At 46.2% G+C, this 24,301-nt stretch overlaps 1 protein-coding gene across 1 annotated transcript in view; it reads left to right on the plus strand.

Moving 5' to 3' along the window:
* The window catches only part of MOV10L1 (Mov10 like RNA helicase 1), a 933,047-nt gene that overhangs the window by 340,294 nt on the left and 568,452 nt on the right, over nucleotides 1-24,301 (plus strand). Inside the window, exon 14 of the mRNA XM_069227566.1 lies at nucleotides 14,314-14,423. Within this exon, the coding sequence (XP_069083667.1) occupies nucleotides 14,314-14,423 (110 nt within the window). The remainder of the gene's footprint in view (nucleotides 1-14,313; nucleotides 14,424-24,301) is intronic.

A 24,301-nucleotide genomic window follows, 5' to 3' on the forward strand; every position in this document is an offset into this window, starting at 1 on the left:
AATGTGTTTTATATGTCCTGACAGTGAAATACTGCTAAAGTCGTTTTTCACTGTTGCAAGGCCTGTCCCTTCCATAGGTTAACATGGGGGCTACCTTTAAATCTGATTAAAGTGCAGGTTCTCTTTGGGAGCGGATGGACATGTGGAGTTTGGGGTCTCTGAGCTCAAAATTTTAAAATACATCTTTTAGTAAAGTTGATTTTCAGATTGTGTGTTTGAAAATGCCACTTTTAGAAAGTGAGCATTTTCTTGCTTAAACCAGTTCTGTGACTCTGCCTGTTTGTGGATTCCCTGTCTGGGTCAGTTTGACAGTTGGGCTGGTTGCACCTCTCACTAGACAGTGACACAAAGGGAGCTGGGGTGTAGTATGCATTTCTTGATGAGCCATCTGTGCTAGGAGGGAGAGGAGGAGTTGTCACTCACACCTGAAAGGGCTGTGGCTGCCCTCACACAATGCAGTCTCCAACCCCCTGGTGTGTGTCTGGGGCCTGGCCTGAGCAAGGCAGGATTTCACAAACAAGAGAGACTTTTCTTTGAAGTAAGCCTACTTCAAGGGGCAAAATGGGTATAAGAAGGGCACCCAAAACCACAGACTTGAGATCACTTCTGGAAACCAAGAGGAACCTCTGCCTGTAGAAGAGCTGAGGAAGAAGAGCTCCCCTGCCTGTGACTGTGCTTTGTGGAGCTATCCTGCATTTCTGCTTCTGCCTGTGCTAGAGGACAAAGACTGGACTTTGTGTTGCCTTCCTTCTTTTGAAGAACTCTCCAAGGGCTTGATTAGAGCTTGCCTCCTGTTGTTTGAGGTATCAGGGATAGCAAAGACTTCTCTCTGCCAGCACCTGGAGCCTCTGCTGAGACTCCTAGTCTGCCAAATGGGGCCCTTCCTGTTCCTGGGACCCTGAAAGGAGAAGCTGGCAGCCCAAGAGTGAGAAATCCACGCACTGACCTCCGTGCGGGGAAAAGATCGATGCAACTTTGATCTATGGGTGAAAAATCGACGCGCCGCCGGCTTCACAGTTAAAAATCAACGCGACCGGAAGATCGACGCCGGCAGCTGGAGAAACGACGCGCAGCATCGCTGACAGAGGCTGGTGAGATCTCAACCTGCGCTGCGTGGTTTTCGGATCACCGTGTGGCAGGATATCTGATGCAAACATTGCTGGCTGTATAAAAATGAGGCAAGGCCTGACCGGATCCGAGAGTGCGGTTCGAATCGACGCATTGCTCTCCTACGGAGAGAAGAAACAACGCATGCTGACTCGACTGAAGGAGAAACGATGCAAGGTCTCGCTCGTGAGTGATATCGACGCATCGCAAGCCCTTTTTGATGCATTCTCACCTGTGCGGGGTTATTTTTGACGCACCCAGGTAAATTTTCCCGCTAACAACGTTATCGTTGTGTTTAAAACTAAATAAAGTCTCTTTTTAGTTGACTTGTTTATTGTGAATTTTTTTTGTTTTGGTCTTGTTTTGTTTAGATAAATACTTACTACTTTTCTATACCTGTGTAGTGTTTTCATTAAGTTACTGTGTGTGTTGGTACAAATACATTACACCTAGCACTCTGAAGTTAAGCCTACTGCTCGTGCCAAGCTACCAAGGGGGTGAGCCGGGGTTAGCTGAGGGTGATTCTCTTTTACCCTTACGTTTACCCTGACTAGAGTGAGGGTCCTTGCTTGGACAGGGGGTAACCTGACTACCAACCAAAGACCCCATTTCTAACATTGGAGATCAGCGGTTGGGATTGGACTTGTATTTGTACTTGACATACAGTGATTAAGTGTACACTACTGTTTTGGGTTCAGACACTACGTGACCACATATTACTTGTCTTGTGATTTCTGCTTTTCTCTTTTTCTTCTATTTTTCCCTACATCCATTTTTGTGGTAATCTTTGATTGACTTCTGAACTTCATTGGGAACGTGTTTTCTGCCTTTTGGAACTTTACACTTTTGTTGACTTTTCAGCATGTCCCAATCTGGAGCTGCATCAGTTGGAGCTGCTTTTGACCTAGAGAAATTAGAGAGCTATACAAAGGCTTAGTTGAAGCAGTTCTGCAAAAGTTTTGACTGCCCCATTAATTAAGAGCTCGTCCAAGAAGGAGGAGCTGTGAAAGGCATCGAGGGCCTGGGTGACAGCCAATAGCACTGAAGGGCACACAGAGGATAAAGAGAAGGAAGAGCATTCCATGCACATTGGTATTGTGGGTGGGCCTGTTATACCCAGGGAGAAAGTCTCCAGGGCAGGTAGCAGTGTCTCATCTAAGAGTCTGACCCTTGAAGAATTGCAGGGCAGGTGGGCAGAGAGGGAGCACCAGAGGGAGTTGGAGAAAATGAGGATGGCCATAGAGGAGAAAACGTTGTTGTTGGCTCATGAGGTCGGCTTAAGAGAGCTGGATCAGAGGAGCCAGTCTAGTAGGGATGGTGGCAGCCACATCACAGTGCAGCCTGAGAGGAGGGTGCACATTCCTAAAGGTCTTGTGAAGGATTACAAGAGGGAGGACGACATATACTTGTGGTTCAAGGAGTATGAGTCTGCTCTCCACATGAATCTGGTCCCTGAAGCTCATTGGGGGGGGGGGCGTGTCTGTGGAAGCACTTTGAGGTAGAGGGAAGGGATACACTGACAGCCTTAGGGGATGCTCAGAATCTCACCTACACTATCATGAAGGATGCCCTACTCACAGTATATGGTCTCACCCCTGAGCAGTAGAAGGATAAGTTTAGGTCCAATACGAAGAAGGAATCCCAAACATGGTTGGAATGTGTTGATTCTCTTTGCAGGTCACTGGATGGTTGGGTGAAGGGCAGTAAGGTAACTATGTATGAGGGGCTTTACAATCTGATTGCTTGGGAGCACTTTTACAGTTTGTTTTCCAGAGCTCCGCCAGCACCTGATTGACAGCAAGCTGACTGATCCCAGGAAGCTTGCGCAGGAAGCGGACCACTGGGAGAGCACCAGGGTCCAAAAGAGGTACGGGGGAGACCAAGCCAATAGTGGGCAGGGTCCCTCTCAGAAGAAAGGGGGTATAAGGGTAAACAGGGGGAGTTCTCTAAAGGGCCCCAAACTGAGTCCCAGGATAAAGATTCCCAACCCCCAGTGAGAAGAAGCCATGGTTCTGCAAAGGGAAGCCAGTGGCAGGGGGGCCCCCATGTAGGTGTTATGCATGTGACCAAGTGGGTAATGTGAAGGGGGACCCCAAATGCCCCAAAAGTACACCAGCACCCACTGGTGCACCCCCAGGGTTTGGCTAGTGTAGCGCTTGGGGAGGAGTTGATTCCAGGTGGGTGGGAGCCAGCTGAGATTACCCTTGTCTCACTAGGGAACAGAGATCCCTTGTGCCTGAAAACACTAAGAAGTACAGGCAGTGGGTGACAATCAATGGACTGAGGGTGGAGGCTCTGAGAGACACAGGAGCCAGTGTGACTACCGTGAGGAGTCAGCTGGTGTCTGAAGAGCAGATTGATCCCGGGGTACTTCACCAAGTAGTTGCAGTGTACAACTCAGAGCACCTGTGCAGAGTGGCACAGGTTCCCTTTGAATGGGGGGGAAGGGTGGTGGGGGATCTCAGGTTCCTTGAAGGTAGCTTTTAGTCCAACCATGCCTGTAGATAGTTTGCTAGGCAATGACCTGGCGGATTCCCCTTGGAAGGAGGTGGAACACAGGCCTCACTTGGAGATGTTGGGTCTGCCTGGGTGGGTATGCGTATCCACCCGGTCAATTGCAGCCTGTCAAGGAGGTCACAAGCCCCTGGAGCCTGAAACAGTGACCCAGGGGACTGCCAAAGAGAAGAAGAGCAGAGGGCGTGGGAAACCAGCCCCAGAAGTTCCCACGGTCTGGGAGGAGACAGAGGGGGTTATTCTAACTTTGGAGGAGGTGTTAATCCGTCCCAAAAGTGATGGAAAAGTGACGGATTTACCACCAGCCGTATTACGAGTCCATTATATCCTATGGAACTCGTAATACGGCTGGTGGTATATCCGTCACTTTACCGTCACTTTTGGGACGGATTAACACTCCTCCAAAGTTAGAATAACCCCCAGAGTCTGAGGGTGACAACACGGAGCCTACAGGGGAACAGGTGGCTGAACTGGGTGAGGTCCCTGAGCTGCCGCAGTGGCAGCAGGAGAGGGGGCCCACCAGGGAAGCATTCTGTGCTGCACAGAGGATATGCCCTACTCTGGAGGGTTTGCGGCAGCAGGCTGCAGACCAGGCGGCTGGCAAGGAGCCAGGATCGCACCTGATCTATTGGGAGGATGACCTCCTCTATAGTGAAGCTAAGGTTTCTGACCCTGGGTCATCCCGTGCACTGGTGGTACCCCAGTGCTTCAGGGACTTCCTACTGGGGTTGGCTCATGATGTGCCTTTGGCTGGACATTTGGGGCAGGGCAAGACCTTTGAGAGGCTTTTCCCACTTTTACTGTCCCCTAATACGCAGGCAGTCAGATGCACATTGCAGGTCTTGCCAAACTTGTCAGACAAGTGGCATGAGTGGGGGGAAATGTAAGGCCCCCCTTCAACATTTACCTGTTGTTAGTACTCCGTTTGAGAGGGTAGGTATTGACTTTGTGGGGCCCCTGGAACCCAAGACAGCCATGGGCAACAGATTCATCCTGGTCTTGCTGGACCTTGCCACCCAGTCACCAGAAGCTATTCCTCTGAGGTCAATCCCTTCCCCTGTGGTGGGTCGTGCTTTGATGGGGGTTTTTACCCACACGGGGTTCCCCAAGGAAGTGGTAGCTGACAGGGGTACCAACTTCATATCCACGTATATAAAGTCTCTGTGGAAGGAGTGTGGGGTAACCTACAAGGTCACCACCCCTTGCCACCCCCAAAATAATGGTCTGGTTGAGAGATTCAACCGCACCTTGAAATGCATGATTATGGGCCTGTCAGAGCCCTTGAGGCGGAAGTGGGACGTCCTCTTGCCATGCCTTCTGTTCGCTTACAGGGAGGTGCCTCAGAAGGGACTTGGGTTTAGTCCCTTCGAGCTGATTTATGGCCACCCTGTGAGGGGACCTTTAAGTCTGGTGAAGGAGGCTTTGGAAAAAGCTCCTAGTAAACCCCCCCAAAAGGATGTTTTCAGTTCAATGCTGGCTCTGAGAAACCAGACTGCCTGCTTCAGAAGTCTCGCACAGGAGAACCTGGAAGCAAGCCAGGAGGACATGAAACGCTGGTATGGCCAGAATGCCACTCTGGTCGAGCTTCAACCTTGACAAAAAGTGTGGGTGATTGCACCAGTGGAGCCTAGGGCGCACCAGGACAAGTGGACTGGGCCACTTGTGGTGGTGGAGCGCAAGTGTGAAGTCACCTACCTGGTGGACTTGCAGTCTCAATGGAACCCTTTAATGGTCCTGCATGTCAACCGCCTCAAGCCGCACTTTGAGCGAACTGAACTGTCCATGCTCCTTGCAACAGATGATTGGGTGGAGGAGGAGAGTGAGCCTCTTCCTGACCTCCTGTCTGCAGGACAGAAAGATGGGTCTGGAGAGGGAGTGATCCTCTCCCCCTCCCTGACTGAAGAGCAGCAGAGGGACTGTCGCCAAGTGTTGGGATAGTTCGCCTCACTGTTTTCCCTGATCCCAGGTGTCCTACTCTTGTTCACACATGATGTGGACACTGGGGACAGCCCACCCATTAAACAGATAGTTTACAGGGTGACTGACAAAGATAAGGGCTTGTATTAAGGATGAAGTATCTAAAATGTTAACCCTAGGGGTTACTGAGAATTCCAGCAGTCCTTGGGCCAGCCCAGTGGTATTGATCCCAAAGGCTGCTGCACATGGTGCCACTCCAGAACTCAGGTTCTGTGTGGACTACCAGAAACTCAATGCGGTCAGCAAGACTGACGCCTACCCCATCCCCCAAGCTGATGAGCTCATTGATCGGTTGGGAGCTGCCAAGTACCTCAGCACGTTTGACTTAACATCTGGGTACAGGCAGAGTGCCTTAACTGAGGGGGCCAAGGAGCGGTCAGCATTTTCTACCCCAGATGGACACTTTCAATTTAAAGTGATTCCATTTGGAATGAAGAACGCCCCAGCCACCTTTCAGACGTTAGTCAACCAGGTGTTGGCTGGGCTGGATGAGTTCAGTGCCTTCTACCTGGATGACATTGCTGTTTTCACTTCCACGTGGGAGGAACACCTGCAACACCTCTGGAGAGTGTTAGAGGCCCTGCAGAAGGCAGGCCTCACTATAAAGGAAAGCAAGTGCCAAATAGGGCAGGGTTCTGTGGTGTACTTGAGACACCAGGTAGGGAGTGGCCAGGTGGCACCCCTTCAGCCACAAATTGACACCATTCTTGCTTGGGAGCCCCCCAAGACCCAGACTGAGGTGAGGGCCTTTTTAGGCCTCACTGGCTATTACAGGAGGTTTGTCAAGGGGTATGGTACCATTGTGACCTCCTTGACTGAGTTGACCTCTAAGAAACAACAAAGGAAGGTTATCTGGACAGAGCCTTGCCAGACCACTTTTAATGACCTGAAAGCTGACATGTGCACAGCACCGTTGCTGAATGCACTGCCTACTCTAAGGAGTTTGTTGTGCAAACAGACGCCTGAGAGCATGGTATTGGAGCAGTACTCTCACAGCTTAATGAAGAGGGCCTAGATCAACCCGTAGCCTTCATTAGCAGGAGGTTACTTCCCAGGGAATGTAGGTGGGAATGCAAGGGGCCTGCACCAGCAGACAGGAAGGACAGGAGACCTGGTGCTGGGATTCATTCGGAGCCCCCACCACCAACCTTGGTGGTTCAGCTGTCCGAGGCTTCAGGGGAAGGACTGGAGCCCCCCCCCACCACCACCACTGGAAGCACTGCCACCAGCAGCAGTCCATGTGGGCAGCAGTCTGAGGCTGCAAGGGAAAGGCTGGAGCCTCCCCCCTCCACTGGCAGCACCGCCACCAGCACCACTGCCAATAGCAGCAGCCCCAGTGGGCTGCGGTCCAGGGCTGCAGGGGATGGGCTAGAGCCTCCCCCCACCACCGGCAGCACTGCCACCAGCACCACTGCCAGAATCAGCAGCCCCAGTGGACAGCAGTCCGAGGCTGCAGGGGATGGGCAGAAGGCCCCCCTCTGCTAGGACCGACACCAGCCCTGTCACTGCCACCACTGAGCAGCCGTCACCGCTGGCGGTCAGTGTGTAGTCCTGCCTCCATAGGCTGTTGTGTGTCCTGGCACCAGCAAATCCTTTGGGTCTGACACCCAGGTAAGAGACTGTGACCTTGCACTCCCCAAGATCTGCATCACAGGGCACAAAGGCCCCTCCAGAACCAGTGGAGGTGCCATCCACTCACCCCACCCTTCCCAGGACGAAGTGCACTGGGCATAAGGCCCCCTCCAGAACCAGTGGAAGAAGCCATCCACTCACCCCATCTTTTCCAGGATGAAGCACACTGGGCACAATGCCCCTTCCAGAACCACTGAAAGAAGCCATCCAGCCACCCCATCCTTCTGAGGGTGAAGCGCACTGGGCACAAGGCCCCCTCCAGAAACAGCGGAAGCCATCCACTCACCCCATCCTTCCCAGGATGAAGCACACTGGGCACAATGCCCCCTCCAGAACCAGTGGAGATGCCATCCACTCCCCCCATCCTTCCCAGGATGAAGCAGACTGGGCACAAGACCCCCTCCAGAACCAGTGGAGATGCCATCCACTCACCCCATCCTTGACAGGATGAAGCACACTGGGCACAAGGCCCCCTCCAGAACCAGTGGAAGAAGCCATCCACTCATCCCATACTTCCCTGGATGAAGCACACTGGGCACAATGCCCACTCAAGAACCAGTGGAGAAGCCATCCACTTGAGAGACTGTGGCCTTGCACTCCCCAGGACCAAACAGTGGGTGATGAGACTGTGGCCTTGCACTCCCCAGGACATCGCACAGGGCATGTAGACCCTTCCAGGACCAGTGGTGTACCATCTTCCAGCTAAGGTGCCCCCCATTCCCCGTCCACCTGAGGTGCCTGTGCATTTTCGATCTGATGCCCCTGCAGTGTTCTCTCCGTGTTGTTGTAGGAGTGAGGTGGGGCCTTGGCCTATGTGATGTGGTCCTTTGGCCCACGGACATTGAGGACTGGGCAGTGTCCCTGCATTTGTAGATATGTATATATGTTTGTATTATGATGCACTTTTTCATGTTATTTTATCGTATTACACTCACTTTCTTCCAATCATTTTGTCCTTGCATTATTCCTGAGGGGTACGGGGTGGATATGTAATGTTTGTGCATCTGGTTGTCTGTATGGTGTTGGGGGTGGGGGTGTTACGTGTTGCATGTGTGTGTCACTCTCTTTTTCTTCCCCCCTCCCTTGTATGCTAGGCGGCAGTACTCACTGTGGTTCTTCGCTGGCGCTGGTGTTCATGATGTAGGAAAAGGTAGACGAGCATCGGAAATATGTGCAGCTCGGGCTCCATGGCGTTGTGGTTGTTACCTGAGTCTTCAGAGGTGAGTCCTTTGACTTCTGTGTTCTGTTTCCACTGTGCTTTTGATGTCGTTGGTACCGCTCCGGAAAAGGTGGCCGATAGGCCTGTCGTAATAGTGTGGGTGGTACATTGTCTTCCGCCTGGCTGTTGGCGGTTACCGCCGCGGTGTTTGTTGATACCTCCGTGGCGGTCGGTGTGTTAAAATGGCTGTTTGTCTGAGCAGTTTCCGCTGTGGTCATAATTCTATTTTTGATACCGCCGACTTGTTGGCGGTATTACCGCTGCTTTATCACTGACCGCCAGGGTTGTAATGAGGGCCATAGTAATGTGTTTTATATGTCCTGACAGTGATATACTGCTAAATTTGTTTTTCACTGTTGCAAGGCCTGTCCCTCTCATAGGTTAACATGAGGGCTACCTTTTAATCTGATTAAAGTGTAGATTCCTTTTGGGAGCATATAGACATGTGGAGTTTGGGGTCCGTGAGATCACAATTTAAAAATACATCTTTTAGTAAAGTTGATTTTAAGATTGTGTGTTTGAAAATGCCACTTTTAGAAAGTGGGTATTTTCTTGCTTAAACCATTTATGTGACTGTCTGTTTGTGGATTCCCTCTCTGGATCAGTTTGACAGTTGGTCTGGTTGCACCTCTCACTAGACAGTGACACACAGGGAGCTATTATGTAGTCTGCATTTCCTGATGAGCCATCTGTGCTAGGAAGGAGGGGGAGGAGTGGTCACTCACACCTGAAAGGGCTGTGCTTGCCCTCACACAATGCAGTCTCCAACCCTCTGGTGTGTGTCTGGGGCCTGGCTCAGGCATGGCAGGATTTCACAAACAAGAGAGACTTTTTTTTTTAAGTAAGCGTTCTTCAAAGGGTAAAATGGGTATAAGAAGGACACCCAAAACCACAGACCTGAGAATACTTCTGGAAACCAAGAGGAACCTCTGCCTGGAGAAGAGCTGGGGAAGAAGCTTGTGACTGTGCTTTGTGGAGCTATCCTGCAGTTGCTGCTTCTTTCTGTGCTAGAGGACATAGACTGGACTTTGTGTTGCCTTCCTTCTTGTGAAGAACTCTCCAAGGGCTTGATTTATCGTTTGCCTCCTGTTGTTTGAAGTCTCAGGGACAGCAAAGACTTCTGTCTGCCAGCACCTGGAGCCTCTGCTGAGACTCCTACTCTGCCAAGTGGTGCCCATCCAGTTCCTGGGACCCTGAAAGAAGAAGCTGGCAGCCCAAGAGTGAGAAATCCACGCACAGACTGCCGTGCAGGGAAAAGATTGATGCAACACTGATCTGCGGCTGAAAAATCGACGTGCTGCCGGCTTTGTAGCTGAAAATTGCCGCTCGCCTGCAACAAGACTGGAAATTGGACGCCCGCGGATGGAGAAACGACACGCAGCATTGCTGACGGTGGCTGCTGAGATGGTAACCCGTGCTGTGTGGTTTCCGGATCACCGCGTGGCAGGATTACTGACGCAAACATTGCTGGGCGTGCAAAAACGATGCAAGGCCTGCCCGGACTCGAGAGTGCAGTTTGAAAAGAGGCATCGCTTTCCTGCGGAGAGAAGAGACGACGCACGCCGACTCGACTGAAGGAGAAACGACGCAAGGTCTCGCTAGTGAGTGATATCAACGCATCGCAAGCCCTTTTTGATGCACACTCATCCGTGCAGGGTTATTTTTGATGCACCCAGGTACATTTTCACACTAACAGCGTTAGCGTTGTTTAAAACTACATGAAGAGACTCTCTTTAGTTTTTAAGTAATAACTTGACTTGTGTATTGCGGATTTTTGTTGTTTTAGTCTAGTTTTGTTTAGATAAATATTTTCTATTTTTCTAAACCTGCGTTGTCATTTTGTAGTGTTTTCATTAAGTTAATGTGTGTGTTGGTAGAAATACTTTACACCTAGCACTCTCTGAAGTTAAGCCTACTGCTTGTGCCAAGCTACCAAGGGGGTGAGCGGGGGTTAGCTGAGTGTGATTCTATTTTTACCCTGACTAGAGTGAATGTCCTTGCTTGGACAGGGGGTAACCTGACTGCCAACCAAAGACCCCATTTCTAACACTTTTTGATAGCAATGAAATTGTTACTTCTTTCTGCCACCAGGGCAGAGGCAGAGAGCTACTACCTTGGCGTCATAGCTGGCTGGTGGTGCAGAGTAAAGCGCACAGGGAGTATAAAACATAAGACATTATGGATGAAAATAGACAAAGAAAGAAGGCTATGACATATAGGGTAATTGATTGAACTTACTGGAAGGTTTTGAAGAAAAATGGGACCAGGAAGAAAACCATACCATTTGTAGACTAGCTTCTGAATTAATTTCTCCAAAATCGTGGTGGTAGCAGAAGTAACATCATAGGGCTTAAACATTTGTGATGATACCATATAATATGGAATCACACGGCTATTAACTTGAGTCATCATAAGAAATAAGCTCATGCATTACACTACACATTTAAAATAACTCCAAGATCTCAGAGAAGCAGAACTCATTGATAGGAATCACAAAGGATTGCAAACTGATTGTAGTTGTAACCTCTAGTGATCTTAAAATGAAGCTTAGTTCCTTTAAAAAATGGTGCCAAATAAAGACCCACTAGCATCCCCTTTTCAGTACTTTCAAAAGGGAAGGTAGTACATAACATTGAAGACCAGTAATCGTTGATTGTTGGGCACTCAAGGGGTGGCGTATCTGAAAACTAAGAGTTTGAGCAGCATAGAGACCTTCTCAATACTCTAGCTTGGGTATATGATCAATAAGGTCTATGGATTATCAGTTGACTGCTGCAGCCCATTTTACAACTCCACCCGGGACATTTCCCTTTTAACATATAAATTGGCCCTGTGAGTAATGCAAAAGCTGCAGGGCTCACTTTCTTTGTCCATCTTGTTCATAAATTATCAAAGTATCCAATACATGTAAAAATTCCTACATAAATGATTTGGTTCATATTAAACAATATAAATTTCAGTTGCAGACTTCGTTATGCAGGAAAAGTAAACGTGTATTTCCTTAATGCAGATTAGTCTCAGTCCTATACACCCCTTGCATTTAAACTGTGAATAATAATGGTTTCGCTATTCTGTTTGTAAACAGCACGAGAAAAATCTTCAGTAGATTTTAAATGTAATCTTGTAATGTAAATGTTGGCCTTTTTATCTTTCTGGGATTCACAAAATGAAATGTAACTATTTACCTGTTGCCTTCACGTAATGTTGATGTTTCAAATGCTTAGCTTTACGAACAATGTCTTTGCCGTGCTTGCATTTTGTATGTCAGCATCAGAACGTGATGTCTAGAGTTAATGAGCTGTGACTTCCTGGCCTTTCTGCAGCTTTCATTGGAAACTCTCATTAATCCCAGCAGCAGTTTACTCTAAAAACCTTCCAGGTTTAGTGCTTGCAACTTGGAAAGTGTCTTTTGTCCCCTGAAGTAGTAAAACATTTAACCAGATTAAAAACTTTGGGTCTGATTACAAGTTTGGTGGCCTGACCATCAGACCCCCAAACCCGCATGTATGAGGCCGTTGTCAACCCGACGGCCTCACCCACGTCATATTACCATGTTTCTACCGGGCTGACATCATATTAAGGCAAATGCTGTCATACACCAACACCTTCAGAATAGTGCTCATTCCAAAGGTGCTGGCGGGGGGGGGGGTCTGCATTACCCACAATATGTTTGTGGGCTGTGCAGGGGCTCTCCAATGGCCCCAAAACTGCTTTCCTTCAGCCTTTTAATGGAGGGGACCCCACCATGAAAAGGTTGGCGGAATGTAGACTCGTAATGAGCAAGGCGGTGCCAAACTCCATGACTCTGACCGCTGTCATCCCGTCGGGATATATGATCCTGGGGGTGGCAGTGGTCTCCAGATTATAAACGGTCAGTCCCACCGGCCAGAAGTGCGGCGGTCCGACTGCCACCGGGGTTTGGTGGTTCTCGGACCGCCAGGCTCGTAATCAGGCCCTTAGTCTTAATAGACCAATCTGCTTTTATGTTGCCATCTTTCCTGGCCAACTTGCTTTAGCAACCAGTTACGAAGCATCAACCCAGGTCATATAGAGCACTTGTGAATTTCTCAACTGCTAATCAGCCTGGTGTTCTTCACAACCTAAACATAATGAGTTTCTAACACTAGCCCTGTGGAATGAGTGTATTCAAGCCTTGCACCTGCAAACATAAATGTTGCTCCTAGGTTGCTCAGGAGTGACGTTTTTTACTCACAATGGCACACATTTTTAGATTGCAACCTAACAGACAGAGCAGCTGTGTAGGTATGCAAAATACATCTCAGAGTTTCAGAAATATGACCTGGGAATGCATTGTGACTTCTGCTTGCCATTGGCTTTATAGTGTGTAACTTTTTAAGTGCTTTGTCTGTAAACAGGCCTCTGAATATTTTTCTAATATACTCACATTTGCTGTGCTTTCAAAAACTGAGATCACATGTCATGCTGTGTCTTCCAGAGAGGTTGTGACTTCAAAGTGAGAGCATCTAGAAATACAGGAATGTAGAGCCCACTGGTGCCCCTCCTGTGCTCCTTTTATGAGTTTGTAACATAAACCTTAATTAGCACATCCTGTAACATGCTGATGATAATTTTTTTTTTGTTTAGGCACAGAGAGATAAATGGCTTGCCTAGAATCACAGAATGTTACAGCGGTGAGGCTGACCCTGCTTGTCTTTTTATTACCCTTCTGCTTTCTCCATACCTCACATACCATATTTTACCCTGTTTCTTCAGCTCTCTTTCTATCTCTCTCACTTTTTCTGTCCTCCCTTCCCCCATCCTTCCAACTCATCTCTTGCTCTTTAGCGACTGTCCTCCTCTCTCTCCAGAGGAACTACTCTTCCCTCTCTCTCTGTTCTCCCCTCCGTCCCATCCCTCCCCTTCTTAGCTGGTGTGCCTGCCACTGTCAGAGCAGATAGTTAATTGAAAAATGTATCTAATCTTTTCAGGAAACAGGAGTGGTGCAGTCAAATACTGTCTGGGTTACTGACTCAATCTCTGGCCACTTCCTTGAGAGATATTGAGGAAATTGGATTTTACAACAATGTTTTATTCTGGCAAGGCTTTAGTATAAAGACCGGCGAGTAGACTATGCAAGGAGGAAGGAGGCATGGGGTGGGAATGGGGTTCTGGAAAGAGACAAGCAGGCACATTGCTCTGAATCCTGCCTAAAGCCATCGTGTATATTTATTTAACTTAGTTTGTGTATTTAATTATAACTGTAATATAGTACCCCACGTTGTCAGTGTAAATCTAGCAAGTTATAGTCTGAATTCAGAGATGCGTACAGGATTGCTGGTCGTGTATAACAATAAAGCAGAGGAAGCCAGTAGAAGGAAGACGTGAAGTAAAATGTTAATTACAAAAATCATGCTCTCTCAGTCAAAAAGAAAACCAAAAGTATTGATCTCAGATGCACAGTGCACGTAGAGGAAAATCAATTTTTGAGGCGAGGTCTGCAAGGTATCACAGTTGTGAAATGTAGAAAGTTGGAACATCTAGAGGTACAAGAAAAATGTGAAGGTTATAAGAAATAGAGATGAGTCAGTCTTCATAAATGATCATATTTTGCAAGGGGTTTTCTTAAATGCGTACTTTTATTCTCCGATTTCTGGAAGTCAACCATGGCAAATTCTATTTATGTTAAATAAAAACAAAACTGGCAATTTGATTTTGTTTAATATTGCTCACTTTTATTTTCTAGGGTATGCTTAACTCCACTGATATAGAAAAAAATGTAAATGATTAACCTCTGATGTATACATTTTTTGTAAACATTTTTGGATATGTTGGTTATGCAAAGCAGGCATCTTGAAACTTGCCTTATATAATGCATATAATAATATCAAATTACTTGTTTTCAGTTTTATTCCCAGATGCTGTTGTTTTACAAACACCACTAGTCCTTGATGGTTGGACTGATTCAAACAGGGCTTCTGGTAATCCCATCCTGTTCAACGATCAAAAAGATGAAGTATGTATTTATTTTTCGATGTATAGAGTGCTGTCTTGTGACTGCTCGTGCTGGCACATTGTTTATACACAGGAGTTAGAAAACAGTGCTGGTTATGTTTTGCCAGTTTTGTGATATTTATATTATAGAACGTAATTATATATTAATTATTTAATATCCCTGCATTGCCTTCAGAGAAAGCAACTGGTCGCGCAAAAGGGGGTCTTTTAATCCTTTTAAATTCAAAGCTCCAATGCGACTATAAGGTTTTAGAATTTGATTGTCCCGACTTGATGGGTTTACAAATTTCTTTTAATCAAAATTTTAACATAATCTTAATTAATGTTTACGCCCGTTCTGTTGCACGTGGTACAGAATCACACATTTTAACTTTACTCTTTGACTTTTTAGACACGCTACAAACTAATTCCTATTTAATTATTGCAGGGGATGTAAATTGCACTTTCGAACCCTCAGCGTTTCTTAGTGATTTAACTGCGGATGAGGACGAATTATGGGGTATTGCACAATTGGATGGTGATAGTTATCCTCCACGCTCTCGTGTAGCAACTCAGCTTGCTACACTATGCTTAAAGTTTGGCCTAAGGGCCTGTAATGGTCGAACTCCTTCTGATTTAAACTTGGCACCGACATTCCTACGAGGTTCTGTGGCCAGCGTAATTGATTATTTTCTGGTGGATGTGCGTCTTTGGCCATTGCTGCTAGATATGAGGGTAGATTCAAGATGCGAGAGTGATCACTTTCCATTGTTGCTCACCCTTGCTGGGAATATCTTTGGTAGAACCTTGAATATGCAAACATCAATGGCCCCTCCCCCTATTTTAAACAATGCTTATACAAAGGTGAGGTGGCCAAAAGTCATGTCAAACCCCTATTTGCTATGTAAGATCTACCAAGTGTTCTTAGATAATCTGTCAGCCTATGAAGACTTCGAACCAGAAGCCATTCCACTTCTTGATATTCACGAAGATATGATGGTTAAACTTCAAAGTGTCTTTTATAAAAAGGTAGCCACGGCGAACCGGCAATATGGGGGTTCACCTAACAGCAGTTGGTTTAATGATGCATGCATGAGAGCTAAGACTGAGTTAAGGAAGGCTATACTGGCCGGGTATACGGGGGCAATCAAACAAGCAAGATTCACGTATAAAAAGATAATCCTACAATCAAAGAAAGCTTGGGAAGATGCTATTTGGCAGGACTTGCTAGATGCTACTAAAACAAACAACAATACGCTTTTTTGGGAACTGCTGACTAAGCACGAGAGAGGGGGTAGGTTTATACAAAGGAACCATATTCAACCTGGTACCTGGGTGGATCATTTCTCTCTCTTGTACGAAGGAACTGCCTCCACTGGGACTGTCGATTGTGAGAAAGTGGGATTATACCCCCCATTTTCACCCAATGCTAACCTTGCCACTTCTCCGTCCAGTGGGAATCTATTTAACTCTGGAAGCTATATTTGCTTTTCTCTAGAAGAAACTGCAGACGCCATTAAATCTCTAAAGACAGGTAAAGCCCCAGGCCCTGATAAAATTCCAGGTGACCTTTATAAATCAGAGTTACCCATCTGGACCTGGTACATTAATATGCTGTCAAACAAAATCGCAAAAGGAGGACAGATCCCTGAGACGTGGAAGGGTGCAGAAATTATTCCAATATATAAAAAGGGCAACGTAAATCTTCCAATTAACTACAGACCGGTCAGTTTAATTGACAACCTTCAAAAAACTTTTGCAAAACAATTGTTAGTTAGACTGACGAGTTGGGTGACGGAGCAGCAGATCCTATCACCACTTCAGGCAGGGTTCCGCTCTAGAGTTAGCACGGTTGACCAGGCATTTAGGTTGACCGTGCTACACTGGAAATATGTAGTCTTGGCAAAGCAAACACTATATGTCACTTTTGTAGACCTGCGCTCTGCCTTTGACCTGGTACCTAGAGACAAGCTTTGGGGAGTGCTACACAAAAGAGGGGCACCATCTGATATCATTCATTCATTAACACGTATGCATGAAGGCACATACGCTCAAGTAAGATGGGGTAACCAAGGCGAACTGACTAACAAGTTTCCCATTAAAAGAGGTGTTCGTCAGGGATGTGTCCTAGCGCCACTTTTGTTTTCTTTATTCATTAACGAGGTGGTCCAAGAACTCATGACATGCCAGAATGATGCTCCCAGCTTAGGCAATCAGAAAATCCCAATTCTTCTTTTTGCGGATGACTCTCTATTGATCTCAAAGACCCCTATGGGGCTGCAAATTCTTGTGGATAGATTTAAATCATTCTGCTGGAATTTTGGTTTAGAGCTGAACTCGAAGAAAACAAAATTGATGGTGCTTCGCTCTGGCTCTCGTAAGAAGTGTACGATCAGGTTAGATGGAGCTATTTTGGACCAGGTTAGCTCTATCGACTACTTGGGTGTGAGGCTTACAGACTCACTCCTCTGGGACGAACAAGTCGGTAAGAGTGGCGGGCTTTTGCAACATCGGGCAGCATCCATATTACGCCTTTACAGGAATACGATCGCTAAAGTTGTGTCTCCAGCAGTAAAGATCTATGTGGCCAAGGCACAGGGTGCTGCTGTTTATGGTGCAGAGATTTGGGGCATGACAGATAGCAGTAGGATAACTAAAATTGAGAATAGCTTTGCACGGGCTCTATGTGCTTGTCCCACTAGCACCCCATTAACCCCCCTTTTTTTAGATCTAGGGCTTAAACGTATAGCCGATTTGATTATCTTACGGCCCCTACTATATTGGGTGAGGCTTTGGGTAGTTCCTGAACTGGCTATATATAAGTCTTCCCTATTAGAATTGTTAAAAACCTCTAACTCCATGTCCATACCATGGATCAAACACGTATCTAGTTGGTTTTGCATGCTAGGACTGAGGAACTTCTGGGAGAATCCCCAGCAACTTGTGAAGCCCCATGTAAAAGTATTGAAGAGAGCTTACTGGTCCCACATATGTAATAATTACATTTCTCAGAAATCGAATGGTCATTTAACTAACTCGTTTATTAATTTTAAATGGTACCCTGAGTTTGAACCATACTTAGATACAATACCTGATTTGTTAGGCAAAAGTTTGTATGCCAGATTTCGATTTGGAACATTACCCCTGAAGGCCTTAACGAGCAGATGGGGACCTAAGTCAAGCTCTGATACCTGTCCTGTATGTGGCATTCCTTCCGAAACAGTAGAACATTTTATGTTTTTTTGTCCCGCCTATTCAATCCCAAGGTTTAAATGGATACATAAAATCTGTAGGGAATTGAATTTAAGGAAATGTTTTCTAGCTTTGCGGATCTTAAAAAGCCACAATTCAAATGTGACAATTTACGCAGTAAGTAAGTTTTTAGCAACAGCATGGCGCATACGCACTTTTTATTTACAATGAGTTGAAATTGTTTTAAGACGGGCAAACATGGATCATTCTTTTTTTTAAAATTTTTCTATGACATTATGGTTTATATTATTATATTATATTGTATTGTATTGTATTGCTTTGATGGTCTGTTGGCCGAATAAAGCTTATGTGAAACACACACACACATATATTAATTAGATATATCTATCCTCTACAAACTTTTTATAACCATGATCAAATTTTTAAAACAACATACTTTCACAACCCACCTAACTTTAATTGACATGAGAGAGGAGAAGCATTTTTTATGTAATAGTAGACCTTCTTTAAAAATGCTGTAAATTAGAAGGCTCTTTATTATGTGTGCTGCTCTCTAACAGCATATGTTTGTAAATGTTACAACCTTGACCACATCCTTTGATATTTCTTTATTGGACTGTGCCCAGGAAATTGATCTGCCCATTAAAGGAGCTGCAAAAAGTTTCAGAGTGGGGTTCTGGTGTGTGACATCTGTTTACTAAAATCACAAGGCTTCTGGAAAAACTTGGTATTTATACCAGTGATTTTAGCAAATTTGAAAAACGCCTTCTGCAGTATGGGGTAAAGCTTCATATCTATTTTTTTTAAACGAGGCCCAGTATCTATGTGTCTATCATACATAGATCGGTAGGGGTTGTGGATTCTTTGTGTCCCTATATGTACTTTAAGACCTGGCATCCTTGGTGTGGTCTCCCCTAACTTTCTGCCTCTACTTCCCAGGTTGGGTCTGTATGCTGGACTCTGTTTTTGGTTACCTTGGTTACCTTGCCACTTTACCACTGCTGACCAGTGCTAAACTGTAACTACTTCCTATGTGAAATTATATGTGTAATTGGCTTTTCCATGATTAGCATATTTGATTTACTAATAAGTCCCTAGTAAAGAGCACTAGAGGTGCCCAGGGCCTGTCAATCAAATGCTACTAGAGGGCCTGCAGCACTTGTTGTACAACCCACATGAGTAGCCTTGTAAACATGGCTCAGAACTGCCACTGCAGTGTGTGTGTGTGTGTGTGTAGCTTTAAACTGCCAGTTCGACTTGGCAAGGGTACCCACTTGCAGGTCTAATCCTTCCCTTTTTATACATGTAAGGCATTCCTAAGGTAACCCCTAGGTAGCCCCATGGGTAGGGTGCAGTGTATGTTAAAGGTGGGACATGTACTAATGTGTTTTACGTGTCCTAACAGTGAAATACTCCCAAATCTGGTTTTTGCTGGGCAAGGCCTACCTCTCTCATAGGTTAACATGGGGGCTGTCTTTAAATATTATTGAAGTGCAGATTCTATTTGAGAGCAGATAGAAATGTAGAGTTTGTGGTCCCTGAACTCACAATTAAAAAAAATACATCTTTTAGTGAAATTGGTTTTTAGATTGTTAGTTTGAAAACGCCATTTTTAGAAAGTGGGCATTTTCTTGCTTAAACCATTCTGTGACTCTTCCTGTGGATTCCCTGTCTGGGTCAGTTTGACAGTTGGGCTGTTTGTGCATCTCCTCTAGACAGTAACGCAATGGGTGCTGGGGTGTAGCCTGCATATCCTGATGAACAATCTGTGCAAGAGTGGAGGGAGGAGTAGTCACTCACACCTGAAAGAGCTGTGCTGGCCCTCACACAATGCAGTCCTCAACCCCTGGTCTGTGGCTGGGGCCGGTCCTGGGCAAGGCAGGATCTTGTGAACAACAGAGACTTTTCTGTGAAGTTGGGCAGCTTCAAATGCAGAAAGGGGTATAAGTATTAGACCCAAAACCCCAGACTTTAGATTACTTCGAGAATTCAAGAGGAGCTTCTGCCGGGAGAAGAGCTGAAGAGCTGTGAATCCCTGGCCCGTGACTGTGCTTTGTTGGGCTATCCTGCAGTTGCTGCTTCTGCCTGTGTAAGGGGACAGAGACTGGACTTTGTTGTGCATTCCTGCTTGAGGTATCTCCAAGGGTTTGCAGTAGAGCTTGCCTCCTGTTTTGAAGCCTCCGGGACAGCAAAGGCTTCACCACCCAGTTCTGAGTCTGCTTGCAGTGGACTTTAGCTTGCCATAGGGTGCCATTCCAGTTCCTGGGCCCCTGGAAATGAATTTCTGGAGAAAACCTGCCTAACAATGCTGGCCGACACCATGCGACTTCGCTAAGGACGCTGCTGCACAGAAAATGCAACACTGCCTGCCCTGAAGCCGCGGACCTCACAGAAGCGCGACACCCCAATGGTTCCGCAGCCGCTGACCCTGCACAAATTCGTAGAGATTAGAGTGTTGTAAGTCTGACGTCCATGACACCCGACGCAATCGCACCGCCTGTGGCCCTGTAACGTCATCGCGACCCCATGAGGTTGCCTGCAGTATCGTGACTTCGCTGGACTTTGCATCTGCTGGGGCCGACACAGCGCAACCGACGCTGCCTCACCTCCACTGCTCTGCAGTCAGGACCCGACGCCGCAGCACAACGCCTCTGCCCTGTAGGATCGGATTCAGCGAGGCCTCGCTACCAGACTCTGTGCACTGGCCTGTTTTCTACCTGGTTTAAAAAGGTATTGTACTTTGGGGGGGGGGGGGGAGGGGTGAGGAGTCGTACGGCTTTGTAAACGGCGCTAGTGGCGTCACATGGTAGGAAACGACTCCGCTTAACATCAAATTGTAGCATTTGTGCTTTTAGGCACTATTTTTGTGTTTTTAAGTGCTAAGATCATATTTTTAATTGTGTATTGGGGATTTTTATCATATTTGGTCTTGTTTATTCAGATAAAATATTTAAAATTTTTCTAAACCAGTGTTGCATCATTTTGTACAGGTTCACTGTATTACTGTGTGTTGGTACAAATACTTCACACATTGTCTCTGAGTTAAGCCAGCCTGCTCGTGCTAAGCTACCAAGGGTGTGAGCAAGGATTAACTGAGCGTGATTCTCCTTTACCCTGATTATTTTGACGGTCCTTGCTTGGACAGGGAGCAACGCGACTGCCAACCAAAGACCCCATTCCCCCCCACCCCCCCCCCCCCCTCACCCCCCAATCCCAGGTTGATGGACCACCCAAAACTTTCTAGATAGTAGCTGAAGTGAGCATCATATTTTCGTGGAAAATTTTGTGGAGATTCATCAAACGGCACCAAAGTTATTAGCAGAACAAAAAAACACTATTTTTATGGAAACTAGGTCCTAACTATAACTACCTAGTGGCGCCCGTCACTAGGTAATATATATTAAATTTAAAAAAACAAAGGTTAGAGCGACGTTTATAGTTAGGTTCTGAATTTACTTCCACAAAACCATAGAAGCATAACTCACCCCCCGCCATGCACAGTTTTGTCCTTAATCTCTCTGAGGGGAGGGTTATGTGGGGTAAGCGCGCTGCCAGAGGCATAGCAGCTTGTAAGAAGCTTTACTGGTCACTGTCAGTGTGGCTTCCACCTCCACACCTCCCGTACCTGCCTCGCACCCCAGCTCGCGCAGCCTAGTTAGCATCTCATCCCAACCAGCAGCCAGGGGTTATTTCTGCAGACCCAAGTTGTCTTCTCTCCGCAGCGCTGCTCCCTCTGCCCATACCACAAACAACTTTTTCCATGCCTCTAATGACGGGGGTTCCGTAGATTCCATCAATAATTTTTCTGCAAATGTTACATTAATAGTCTGAATGATGCAATTAAAGATGTCATGAGTGATGTAATATGTGGGGTAATTAGCAGTGCATGGCGAGGGTGCAAGTTATAGTTACCTTAGGGCACGAGTTAGTTACTTTAGCTAAACATAACTAGAACTGCTCAAGTTCTATGGTTTTGTGAAAGTAAATTAAGAACCTAACTATAAAGTCCCTCTAACCTTTGTTTTTTTTTTGAGTGGATTTCTAAGTTTTTTTAAATTCTGTTTCCTAACTAACGTCCCTGTATTCTTTGGGTTTTTTTTGTGAATGTCTCCTTTTTTTAAATGTAATGGTAAGTATTTTTAATTACTTTGTGTTAATCAAACCACACCTTTTTCTGTGCACGATAGAGGTTGATCGTAGGGCCTTGCTGCCTGGCCTGCAGCCAGGCCCTGCGTTCAACACCCTTTAAGCGTCAAACCCCTGCCACATGTGGATTATCCCTTTTTAAGCTCCAAACCATGCATGACCTTCGGCTGTGTGCAGCAGGGGTTGGCTGCAGGCTCTGGCCTGTGGCCTACCCTCTATAAGCAACCAACCCAATACCCTGTTCACAGTCTTCACGAAACATTAAATAAAGGAAAAGGGGGCTGGGTACATATATAACCTAAAACCCTTGCATTGGTCCCGAGGTCACCCTGGGACCAAGCCAGGGACTCAATTTATTTTTCTCCACAAAATCCACAAGCGGATCCACAGGTTTTGAATTAAAAAAACAAAAAAAAAAAATGGAAAAAAACGAGCGCTGTCTCCTGCACTTAATATTTTTGTCCCCCATGCAGCACCCCTCCCCCCCAGGCCTATTTTGGTCACAAGGACACCATCCCTTGGGGCCTGGCCACATCCTCCTGGGTGTCCTGGCCCCACCCAGGTCCAAGCCTGCTACCCACCTCCTGCTGAAGCTGACATTGCTCCCTCACGCAGGGCTCCAGGAGGGGGGCCACGTGCCTCTCCTCCATGTTTTTAAAAGTTCCTACTGTCCCTGGGAGGTGGTGATCCCCAGGGCTGGAGGTGCACGTGCTGACCCTCCTTTTCAAATTTGATTATAGCCCGAGGTGGTGGCGGACCCTGTACCCAGAGTGAGTCCACGAAGCCCTGAGGGGTCCCATGGGGCCCGGCCACATCCTTCTGGGTGTCCTGGCTCCACCCAAGGTACACAGTATTCATTGATGGGGACCATGGGGGAGACTCATACTCCATGTGGTCCCAGACCGCTACCTGCATCTAATGGGAGACGACAATGCTCCTGCACGCAGAGAGCTGCTGAAAATGGAGCTCCTGCGTGTGGGAGCAATCTACATCTTTTTCCTTGCTTGCAGGACACCGTGCAGGGAAAGATATTAAAATTCTGCTCCCAGCAAATGGGAGCAGTTTTAATGCGGAGTTATGTTTGCTTTTGCAGGCAGGAGCTGTCAAGGTTAACACCAAGCAAAAGCTACCTCAGGAGGTGGCAGGAGCCGGCCATATATGGCTTCAGAAGAAGAACAGGAGACCGCACTTGTTTTTTAAATCTTTTTTTTTATTATTATTTTATTGCAAAAGTTGCAAATTTCCCTGTGAAATTAAAAAATATATTTTTTTTGTGCCCTGGTGGGGTAACAGGGGGAAACCCAAGGGTCAAGGCTGAGGGCTTAGGGTATTCCTATCCTGCCACCCCCTTTCATTTTTTTTTTATTCTTTTTGTTGTGTCTACTTTTTAGAACTTGTCTAAAGCAGAGTCCCAAAATGACTGCCAACACTTCCTCGTTGAAGTGTTGGCAGCCAATCAAAACTCAGCACAAGTTCAGGACTATTTGCAAAGTGTTCATGCTTCCAGGTATACACATTTGGATTGCCCTTACTATCTCAAACTACTGAACGGATTTAACAAAAAGTGTGATCTCAGTGCCTAAAGCTACATTTCTTCCAAATGTGGTGTAATTTCGTCCAGTGGTTCGTGCTGCAATCATGTCTAAAGAGCCTATGGAAATCAAGATTGGAAACACACTATTTTTTGGACACTCTCCCCTACCCCCCTCATTTATTTTCCTCAGCCCCCGCTTGATGGATTGCCCCAAAACTTCCCATGCACAACAAGACCCAACTCTACACATTTCTTAATAGAATTTCATTAAGGTTGATCAAACAATTCTAAAGATATAGCCAAGTCAAAAAATGCGTTTTGTATGGAAACTAGGTCCTAACTATAACAACCTACTGGTCTGGTGACCATATCATTTATATATATATATATATATATATATATATATATATATATATATATATATATATTTGCAGTTTTGTAGTGCTAACACTGCCAACAGGCATTGGAGCGCTTTACATGCACACCAGGTTACATTACTTAAGGTCAGATTCATTTTATTTTAAGTACAGGAAATAACTTGATTTAGCCATTTGTCAGAGCCAAATCCACCGCTTGAACCTAGTTCCCTATATGCAAAGACTACAGGTCTGGCAGTTACGTCACAACCATATTTCTCAATTTATGTATGAAAATTATACGCAAGTGGGATGATTGTACATGATCATATATAGTGGACACATTCTCTGTTGAAATGGAATTGTGAAGTAAAAAAAAGCAACCACAGCAAAAAATACCCAACTGTTCAGACGCTGTCTTGCTTGGGAATACTTGAAAGGGTTTGTTTCAAGTCTGGACTTACGTACATAGTTCAGCACTTTACATCAGTGGTGCTGGAACAATTTTCAGGGTGAGGAAGATGATGTCAGTGTTACATCACTGAAGTCATAGGGATTGTGAAAAATCCCAGCTTCATACTAGGCTTAGCAATTGTATCCAGCAGGAGAGTGGCAAGGGTGTAGAATGTAGCTGCCAGTGCATTTCGAAGC

This window comes from Pleurodeles waltl, chromosome 4_1, assembly GCF_031143425.1.
Source record: "Pleurodeles waltl isolate 20211129_DDA chromosome 4_1, aPleWal1.hap1.20221129, whole genome shotgun sequence".
NCBI lineage: Eukaryota > Metazoa > Chordata > Amphibia > Caudata > Salamandridae > Pleurodeles > Pleurodeles waltl.